At 44.0% G+C, this 11112-nt stretch overlaps 1 protein-coding gene across 1 annotated transcript in view; it reads left to right on the forward strand.

Moving 5' to 3' along the window:
• Window positions 1-10509, forward strand: part of BARX2 (BARX homeobox 2) — a 75011-nt gene extending 64502 nt beyond the window's left edge. The window contains exons 3-4 of the mRNA XM_025357440.1: window positions 1114-1198; window positions 9377-10509. Of these exons, the coding sequence (XP_025213225.1) occupies window positions 1114-1198; window positions 9377-9643 (352 nt within the window). The 3' untranslated portion in view covers window positions 9644-10509. The remainder of the gene's footprint in view (window positions 1-1113; window positions 1199-9376) is intronic.
• Window positions 10510-11112: the final 603 nt, after the last annotated feature.

The raw sequence follows: 11112 nt of genomic DNA on the forward strand, positions 1-11112 counted from the left end.
GGATTACAGGCATGAGCCACTGTGCCTGGCCTGTTACGATAAAACTATTTACACAACCAGGTAGCAGACAGGGTTTGGCCACAGTTGCTGAGAGAGTCTAATCTCTCCAGGCCTCAAATCTCTTATCTGTAAAATGGGAATAATTATACCTACTTCACTGTGTTGTGAATGGGATAGATAAGACAGCAAGTCAGGGGCTTAGCATGCAGCCTGGGATGCCGTGGTGCTCAGGAAATGGTGGCTGTGTTGTTAGATTTAGCCCCAGAAATGGATTTGGCTTTTAGGACTTTACAGAAGACTACAGAGAAGTACACAGTCACGATTAGCAGTAGAATGGAAAGCAGGAAGGGCTGCGGACTTAATGTTTGTTTTGGAATCTTTATAATATTTATAACATTTTAATTGTTATAACAATTTAGGGCAGCTACAGCGATTGAATCAATCCATCAGGAAGTATTTTTTGAGCACCGGTTCTGGATTTAGCAGTGTGATGGGCACTTTCATGGGTAGAAAAGAAGTGGAAGACATAAGCTGCTCTGACTGCTGAGTTAGGGAGGCAGAAATAACACGGTGGGAGTGATTAGAGAACAGTGGGAAACATGGCACCATCTGGGTGACTGCTGGCCTGTGGGAGGGTGCAGAGGAGATGAGCTGTGGGAGCCAGGAGACTCACCTGCCGGAGCTGGGACCACAGCTGGGTCTGGAGTGATGAGTGGATTCCCATCAGCAACATCGGCTTTGCCTTTTGTTTCCAGTTTGGATGTCGGGCCAGAGGGTCAGAATAAATAATCTTGTCAAGCCAGGAAAAGGACTGTGTGATGAAGGCCCGGGCATCCTTCTCAGGTCCCTTGCAGACCATGAATGTTTCAGAATGGGGACTGGCCCAGGTGTCCTCAGCCATGGTCGTCTATTTCTTAGTTTCTCAGCTTCCCAGTTTCCTCTGTTGGATTCTTGGAAGGAAAGAAAAGCGCTTTGGGGAAGACCTCGTTTAATGAGGGAGGTCCGAGCCTTGATAGCCAGTGCTGGAGCCTGTCTGGAGCCTGACAGCAGGATCCCATCTCTCCCGCTCCTCCCCAGCCTGCTCACCCTTCCTTTGTATCTTGTGCCTTCTAGGTTGGACTTGGCCCAGTCTCTGGGACTCACTCAGCTGCAGGTGAAGACCTGGTATCAGAATCGCAGGATGAAATGGAAGAAAATGGTAAGAAAGGAGTGACTAACCATGATCCCAACCTGATGGAAGAGGACTTTTCCTCCAGGGCTGTGGGGAGGGAGGCCGGACCATGTGGCAGTTTGGGCTGCGGAGATTGGAAGGCCTTCTGTGCTGCTGGCTTGTGGGGAAGCTGTTGGATCTGTAGGTCGAGCTATTCCTCTTGACCTGGATTTCCTAAACAGAGGGATATTCTTTTTCTGTTTCATTAAAAATCAAAGGAAAAAAAAGCTTACAGGCTTTTAACTTGCTAGTTTTTGTTTTTTTTTTTTTTTTTTTATTGTACTTTAAGTTCTAGGGTACTTGAGCAGAACGTGCAGTTCTGTTACATAGGTATACATATGCCATGGTGGTTTGCTGCACCCATCAACCCATCATCTACGTTAGGTATTTCTCCTAACTTGCTAGTTTTAACCCTACCTGCTAGCCTTTTCAAACAACTTCCTTCTTCCTCCCACCAAGAGCTAAAAATAGAAGTCAGTATTCTTTGTTTATATTGACGTAGAGGATGCATCTGTTCTTTTGGCTGTGCACCCTCTAACGCAGTGATCCTCAAACTTTGGTGGGCATCAGAGTCCCCTGGGTAGCAAGTTAAATGCAGAACTCTAGGCCCCCTCCCAGGATTCTGGCCCCAGAGGTCTGGGCCAGGGCTGGGAATGTGCATGTTAACAAGCCCCCTCGTTATTCTGAAGTGCCTGGTATCATCACCACAGTTTCCATCATCCTGCTCTAGTGCCTAGCTAATGAATATTTCCATCTTTGATTTTTAAGTTAGAATATATACATCCCTACATTTTCAGGAACTCAATTTCATTATCATTTATTCTTTTCATTTAAGAAAAGCACTATTAAATCAAAATTTTCCAAAGTGGTTAAGTGTTGCCTTTCTCAGCTTTGTAAACCATTAAGACAAGGTCAAAGCCCAGAGCAAAAGAAAAAGAGGAGGGGTGGCGATAAGGGAAGAAGCGCTGCTCTTCTCTGGAGCCCAGGTGCTACCATGTCACCTGCCGTGGGCTTCTTACCCCCTCACCAAATCTTAGTGGCTCTTTCTCCTCTCGTCCATTCCATGCCTTCATGATGACATTCTAATTTGCTAACCCATCTGGTCACAAGCCCTATTTCTTGGTGTTTCAGGGCTGAAATATGATGTTTTCACAACAATCAAATAACTAAGGTGTTCTCCCGACCCCAGTTTTTGGGGGGAGGAAAAAAAAAAAAGGTCAGCGGACAGATGTTTTCTCAGTGCTGTGGTTTTGTCCCATATTGTTCTTTCTTAAACTTTTAGTTCTTGCTATTCCTTGCTATATTCTGCTAACAATGAGGGGGAAAAACCCCAAAACAAGTAAATTGCAAATGAATATCAATGGGAAAAATTAGGAAAAAAGTCAACAAGCAGCAATTATTATATTCCCAAAAAAGAATTTCCTGGGCAAATCTTGTAATTTCCTCTGGGGGACCTGACCCTGAAATGAAAGAGTTTTCCAATGGAGGCAACTTGGCTCATGAAGTGCTCACGAATTAAGGCAGAGATGCCAGTTACGTGTTCAAACACACGGATATTGCATGAGTCAGCACATGTATTTTGTGTCTCTTGTGAGCCATTCCTTGTCCTAGGCACTATAAGAAATAATAAAATAAAATATCACCCTTGCCTTCATGGAATTTATGATCTAGTCAGAGAAAGAAGGCCCAGGAGGTAGCTGCTGAGCATGTTATAATTAAGTGCTGGTTGTTGCGGATTGATAAGCCTGTCGGAGTTCAGAAAAGAGGTAGTGGAGAAGGTTGCCGGGAGAAGTTGAAATTGAAGGAAGCAGCTGGGCACGGTGGCTCACGCCTGTAATCCCATCACTTTGGGAGGCTGAGGTGGGTGGATCACATGAGGACAGGAGTTTGAAACCAGCCTGGCAAACATGGTGAAATCCCGCCTCTACTAAAAATACAAAATTAGCTGGGCGTGGTGGCGGGTGCCTGTAATCCCAGCTACTTGGAAGGCTGAGGCCAGAGAATCACTTGAATCCAGGAGGTAGAGGTTGCAGTGAGTCGAGATCACACCATTGCACTCCAGTCTGGGTGACCGAGCAAGACTCCATCTCAAAAATAAATAAATAAATAAGTCATAAAAATAAAATAAAAACAAGAAATTGAAGGAAGAATGGATTTGGTTAAATAGATAGTCTTGCAAACACTCTACAGTGCTAAGTACACATGGACACCTTTTAGGGGACTGGTTTCTAAAGAACTAGACTTGGGAGTGAGAGGCACCAGGCCGTGTTCCCATGCTTGCCCTTCCCTGGTTGATTTTGGGCAAGTCCCTTCACTGCTTTCTGTGCAAGATCCACCACCCACCTTCTTCCTCGTCAATCATCAGCCTTGAAATCAATGTCTCCTGAGTAGCAGAGGCATTGTTTAAATTGGTTATCAGCAATCTTTTCATGAGTCAGATGATTAAGGAATTGACAGGCAGCCTCCTCTGCCAGCACCGCCCAGTGCCCGTGGGACAATGTGTGTGCCTTCGCCTGTGACGTCACTTGTTTTTCACCAGCAACAGTGTTGCTGGCATGATTTTAGGCCAGTTATTGATGGGTATCAATGTCATGTAAACCAAAATGGAAGTAACTTAGCAGATTTAACCTCAGAGAACATTCTGCAAGCCAGTCACCTTCAGGTCCCTTTAGGAGCCAAGAGGCCCAAACTGTCAGTTCACTTTTGAGTTAATTCATTGAGCATTTAACATTCATCAGGCCCTGGAGATGCAAAGGTAAGACATGAGCCTGTCCACTAGAAAATAAAATTGTCAAAAGGTACTCAGTCAAGTGCGGGAGACAGACCTGCAAATACATTATTATTACACGGAGCGGTCAGGGCAGCGGCGGGGAGATGTACAGGATCAGCGCAGAGAGTGGAATAGCAAGGCTGTGGTGTGATCCTGATTACTTCATCTAGTTTCCCAGTAAAACTCTTTCAAGGCTATCTCTTTAGGTACTGGGGAGGAAAAGAAAAAGATAATTGGGTAATAAAGATGTCTCAAGGCTAGTAACCTAATTGGAACTGGAAAAAGATTAGCAGTTGATTCTCAGACTTACTCACATGGCTGCCAAGGGTAACCTTGCCAGAACCAAGATAGCATCTCTGACGAGTTCTGACCAGTCAGCACTGGTAACCTATAGCGGGTTGGGTCAATTTAATCTTGCACATTAAGATGGGATGTGCACCCTCTATTCCATGTCTGTTGGCTTTAGTTCCAGCAGGACCCACAGTGTTTTGCAATAGGCTGAAAGAGCCTCATTATTCGGTGGTCTCTTTGAGCTCTAAAATGCAATTCTGTTCCGTGAGAGCATCCAAACAGATACCTCCTTTCTCTCCTAGTCACAGAATTGGGTGGGCCCCACACTATGCATGGTCACTATCTTTCTCGTGAATAGTCCCCAGGTAGTTAACAACTCCATGAATTGTTACCAGTAGCTCTCTGTGTGATCTTGGGCAGGTTACTTAACCTCTGTGTGCCTGTTTCCTCTGCAGTAAAAGGCCTAACACGTACCTCGTAGGGTTGTATTATTAACTGAGCTAATCTCTGTGAAACACGTAAATAGGACCTGCCATATAGGATACAGCTAAGAGATGTTTTTGCCATTATTATTATCATTATTAGTATTTTTATTACCTCTTCACGAAATCCATGTCTTCAGAGAATCCAAATATTTGGAGGCCAGGAAACATAAGCCAAAAGTGAATTCTGTGAATCTCAGGTCTCCACGCAGCCCTGAGTGTGTGTCCTTTCTCAGTCCCCACTTCCCAGTCATCTCCAAGTCAGCGCCTTGGCATTGGGGGCCCTGCTTGAGGTCCAGTGGAACATCACATCTTCAGGTTGAGAAAGTCAGCTAAGGTGAGCAGCAGTGTCTGGGAGGAGATTCATGCTGGGGAATCCAAACTTGTTTCTCAGCTTCATGGAAACAGTTATCAGTTATGTGGCCCTCGCTGCCCTATGAAGCTGCAGACAGAGACAGAGAATAAGGAGGAAAGTTCGCCTCCCACTAGTAAGTCTACTGCCTGGAGTCTGCTGGGAGGTTGGGTAATTGCAAATAAATACCAGACATAGAACAGTGGCCCATTTTACATATCCCTTGCACATTATGCTGAATGCAATACTGCTAAGGCTGTTAGATTCAAATGGTCAGGAGGTTTGTGTTCAAATCCCAGCTCTGCCCTTGGCTTGCTCTTTGATACTGACAAACTCTGTCAGCTCAGTTTCCTATCTGAAAAGTAGAGGGAAGGAGAGAGTTCCTTCCTGCACTGACATTCCCTGCCCCCTACTCAGGCTGCTTGGAGGGAAGCAAAAGGCCCGGTCTTAACACCCTCAGCAACAGAACATCTGAATACCTCGTTTCAGAGTTTGGAGGGCTGTCACCAGGCGCGGCTAATAAAAGTGGATGGTGTGCTAGGTGTTCTTCTGAGAGGCAGAAGGAGGCCTGCGGCCTCTTGGACAAGGAACTCTCTGGCTTCTCCGGACCAATGGGACTAAACTGGCTCTAAGAATAAATGGGGAGAGGGCTTCTGGGAGGAGGGCCACAGGGTGCATGTGAATGGGTAGCTCTTGATGGAGGGTGGTTCTGAGATAATTGCATGTCTCAGGTGCGCTGGAAGGCAAGGGGCCAGAGGTTGAGTGCAGAGAGCAGCCAAGAGGGTAGTTATCTCCTAATTATTGCTTGTGCTGGAATGTTTTAGTCCATTTAGAAAATGGTCTAATTGTTTTGGGGATTTTTTTTTTCCTGCAGTAGGAAAACAGCCAGGTGGGGTCCGTCCAAACCGTGTGGGTGGTGTTCTCTAATTGCTGGGCTGGACTTTCTTTTGCCAATTAGGTGGCTTCCATAGACCTGCCCTTTTCTAGTTTGATTACTACATGGGGCAACTTACTTTTGTATAACCTCTTTCATACTGAGTGGATCTGCTTTCAACATGTAAATTCCATCTTGGCACAATTGGGTGCTTTCAAAAGCCTACACTCAGACTGAAATCAAAATCAGATAATGAACTTACGTGAAAAGAAATACAAGGAACATCTTCTCCCCAGGGGTGGTTTCCGTCAGCATCTCTACCTTGTTAAAGATCCCCTTAATATCTGTGTGTTAGCTGTTCATGTGGAAAGGACAGTGGTTGAGCAGACTTTTAGCTAAAAGGAGGTGTTTACTGAGAACTTCTTGGTTTTCTCACTTTATACACAAAAATTAACGCAAAATGAATCATCATCTAAATGGTAAGAGTGAAAACTATGAAACTTAGAATATGAGTAAGTATTCATGACCTTGGAGTAGACAAAGTGTTCTTCGTTATGACAGCAAAAGCACAAGCAACAGAAGCAAACATAAACTGGGCTTCATTGAAATTTAAAAATTTTGTGCTGTGAAGGACATCATTAGAAAAATGAGAAGACAGCCCACAGAATGGGAGAAGCTTACATCTGATAAGAGACATGTATCCAGAATATTTAAAGAACTCTTACAACTCAATAATAAAAAGACAACCAAATTTAGAAATGGGCAAAATATCTGAATAGACATTTCTTCAATGAAGATATACAGCTAGCCAATAAGCACTATGAAAGATGCTAAACTTCAGTAGTCATCAGGGAAATGCAAAGCAGAACCACAGTGAGATACCACTTCCCACCCTCTGGGACGACCGTGGTCAAACAGACATCAACAAGTGTTGGTGAGGATGTGGAGAACTGGAACCCTCATACGCAGCTGGCTGGAATGTAAAATAGTGCAACTGCTTTGGAAAACAGTCCTTAAAATGTGAAGCATAGAGTTGCCGAAAGATCCCACAATTCAATTTCACTTCTTTCCCATGTTCATAGCAGCTTCATTCACAGTAGCAAGCAACCCACATGTCCATCAATTGATGAGTGAATGAACAAAATATAGTGTATCCATAAAATGGAATATTATTTAGTGACAAATGCTACAACATGGATGAACATTGAGAACATTATGCTAAATGAAAGAAGCCAGTCACAAAAGTGCACATATTATATGATTCTGTTTATATAAAATGTCCAAAAATAGGCACATCTGTAGAGACAGAAAGCAGACTAGCAGTTGCCTAGGGCTGTGGGCAGATCGGTTAGGGGTTGGGGGAAAATAGGGACTGACCGCTAATGCTATGGGGTTTCTTTTTGGGGTGAGAGAAGTGTTTGAAAATTGCATTGTGGTGATAGTTGTACAATTCTGTGACCATCCTAAAAATCACTGAATAGTGCTCTTTAAATGGATTTGGTCTGTGAATTATATCTCAAAGCTGTATAAAAAAAAGTTACGGTTTCATCCTTAAAATTCAGCACCTGGAGGTCCTCTGCTGCTCTTGAAGGAAAGAGGAGCAGTCAATAAATATTTAGGGACTGCATAGAAGTTAGCTGGAAGTTTGATTCTTGGAGTAATGGAGAGAAGCAGGGTTTGTCTTCCAGGAGCTTATATACAAATATAGAAGATAAGATTAAGCTAGGTTTATAAATAGCAAAAATATCTCCCACCCCTAATCATCTGTGCTAATCCAGGTCCTCTTGAAGCCCTTCTCACTAGCTGCCCAGAAAATCAAGGACTATGCCAAGCCATTGGAGGAAGGAGTGTCTATTACATTCCAAAGTAAAATATAAATATTTTTAAACTTATCCCTGTCTACCTCCTGGGACTCTTGTGTGGGTCACAAATTGGGGTAATAAGGGTGCCAGGCCTTTGAAGTCAGCCAAGGCCATTTAGGGTCCAGTTATTTGGCTTGCTTTATATCTTTCCTCGACTCCAGGGAAAGGTTTGTTGAGAAAGCCTAGTTCATTTGGTAACAGTTGTCAAACACCTGCTACATGCAGGGACTGAGTGAGAGGGGCAGCAGGTAAACATGCAGTGACCATAGTTTCTGAAAAGTGCTCTGGTCGGGACAGTAGAAGCTGCTCCGAGGGCACATGGCAGAGGGCCTTTAACCTAGACCTGGGGGATCAGGAAGGCTTCCAGGAGAAGTTAGCCAGGAGAAGGAGGGTGGATGGTGTATATATTCTGGGCAAAGGAAACCTACCATTCAGGTGCCGTTCTGGTCCTTTCATACACATTATCTGTTGGTCACTCTCACTGTCACCCTGTAATACAAGGTATTATTACTCCCATTTTACAGATTAGAAAACGGACACTTGGGGCCTTTAAAGGACTTTACAAAGACAAAGATGATAAGTGGCAGAGTTGGAATTTAACCCAGTTTTTCTACTATCAAAGCCAAAATGCTTTTTAAACTCTGCTGTACAACTTCTACAAGACTACATGCTTTATAATATATTTTTTCTGATTACAGAAATACTTATGTTTGATCATTGTTGAAAGTTTAGAAAATATAGAAAAAAACATAAAGATTAAAAACGATCCGTGATCCTGAAAACAAGGTGGTGTACAGGCTGTCTAGCCTCCAAACTGGATTATGCTAAGAATCTGCTTGTTACAAAACGATGTTAATAATATTTTCCATGTTATTAAACATTCTCCTATATAGTAATTGTAATGGTTGTCAAGTATTCTGTCTTTGGGATTTACTATAATTCTACCCAATTTACATGGCCAAACCTTTAGGATATCACCCCGCTCCAACTTTTGCTGTTATCACCAATATTGTGATGAGTATTTTTGCAGATCAATCTTTGTCTCAGTCTTAGATAATTTTTTAGAATTTAGCCTAAGGAATTTCTGTGTCAAAAAGCTCTGCATATTTTAAGGCTTTTGATTTGAACTCTTAGGTTGTGTTGAAAAGGTTGTAACAATCACACTTTCACATAGTGTGTTTTTTTCCTGCTTGCTACAAATATTGTTGTCTTTTTAGCTTGTCAACCTGATAGTTATTGCATTAACATTTTAATTTTCATTTCTTGCCTTATTGTTGAAGTTGAATTCTGAAGCTGCTTATGATTATTGTATTAAATGCCAAAATATATAATATTGACCAAAATGCATTGAACATTTAAAGAATGGAGGTGTCTTTGTAGACCAGAGGTGATGGATTGAGAATATATTTTGCCAAATCCTGCAATTTTACTGCCAGAACAGATGGTTTAGATGCAATGTGAGGTTATACTGGGAGTGGAAAGGCGGAGGGCAGGAGTTATTTCTTAGATTTAATAACAATTTTTTACTCACGTAGGTTCTTAAAGGTGGACAGGAAGCACCCACAAAACCCAAAGGTCGCCCCAAGAAGAACTCCATCCCCACATCAGAAGAGATTGAAGCGGAAGAGAAGATGAACAGCCAGGCCCAAGGTCAGGAGCGACTGGAGCCCTCCCAGGGGCAGGAGGAGCTCTGTGAAGCACAGGAACCGAAAACACATGATGTCCCCTTAGAGATGGCAGAGCCACCAGACCCGCCCCAGGAGTTGCCAATACCCTCTTTGGAACCCCCACCATTAAGCTAAAGTAAAACCCTTTTGAGAATAGAGGGAGACTGGGGAGAAGGGAAAAGAGGGAAGGCAGGGAGAGTAGGCAGAGAAAACTTTCCAGCAGCCCAGTAAACTGGGGGAGAAGAGATCTAGCCATCTCCCTCCCTCCCACAGTTCCCAGTGGCCTTGTCATTGCAAGCATTTGACAAAGACTTGCTTGTCTTGAGCCTTTCTCTTCCTGAAAGGCTGCTTTAGCTGTGGATGCCCTTGATTAAGGGAGAGCGCACCTAGGAGTTGCCTGCCCCAGCTGGGGTGACGGCCGTGGGGCTGGGGCTGGGTCTGTGTTGCAAGCCCTCTCCCAGCATGTAGTGGAGAGTGCTTAGCTCTCTCCCTCCCGACCTCTGGGCAGCCAGTCATCAAAGCAGAGAGACGTGGCGGCATGTGGGCAGCATGCCCAGGTTCCTTGCTGACTCAGCACTTACTTATGTAGTTTTTAAAAAGAATTTAATGTTTTCGGTTGTATTTTTTTGTGGGGGTGAGGGTGGGCAAAAACGTGGGGGGAGTTCTGAGTTGTTAGAAATGTTTCTGAATCAAGTTTGTTTGAAGACACGTGTGCCTTTGTACCCATTATAAGATGGTCATGAGACCCAAGAACTGAGAAGCTTTGTTTTTTTTTTTTTGCTTTATTTACCCATTTATGCCTAGTGTTCCATTATTGGAACGCTAAGCTTGTGGGAGTTATTTCTATCCTACTGCTCAAGGTCATCGCCAAGGTCTGATTTTTCATAAAAAACATTTGTGACCTTCAGCATAAATGGGTTAAGGTGCCATCCCTGAAGCTGCAATGCAGATATGTTCAGATAACTTTTATTTTTTAATTAAAAATAAATCTTCCAAAAGGACTGAGTGTTTTGTGTCTTCTAAGGAGTGTATCTAACCCTTCCTGAATGTGTCCTATGGGAAGGGAGACCCAGAGAGTGAACCAGACTTGGGGGACCACCTTTTCCCCATCTATAAAGCAAAGGATTGGGCCAGGCCATTGGTGTCCAAGTGCTGAGAGCTGTGGGAGTGGAACAGAGCCTCCGGGATGAGGACAGGACAGAGAACCTGGGCTGTCCCCTCCACCTCTCCCACCGCCTTCTGCCAGAGCAGCTCCCTTCTCAGCCACTTCACATTTGGGGCGTCCAATGGTCTTACTTTTTTAAAGAGGTAAGAAATGTATATGCTTCAAAAGTCAAAACCAAAAAAGAAGACTTGGGCTGGGTGCAGTGGCTTACACCTGTAATCCCAGCACTTTGGGAGGCCCAGGCAGGCGGATCACCTGAGGTCAGCAGCTCGAGACCAGCCTGACCAACATGGAGAAACCCTTTCTCTACTAAAAATACAAAATTAGCCGGGTATGGTGGTACATGCCTGTAATCCCAGCTACTCGGGAGGCTGAGGCAGGACAATCGCTTGAACCTGGGAGGCGGAGGTTGCAGTGAGCCAAGATCGTGCCACTGCAC

This window comes from Theropithecus gelada, chromosome 14, assembly GCF_003255815.1.
Source record: "Theropithecus gelada isolate Dixy chromosome 14, Tgel_1.0, whole genome shotgun sequence".
Classification (NCBI taxonomy): Eukaryota; Metazoa; Chordata; class Mammalia; order Primates; family Cercopithecidae; genus Theropithecus; species Theropithecus gelada.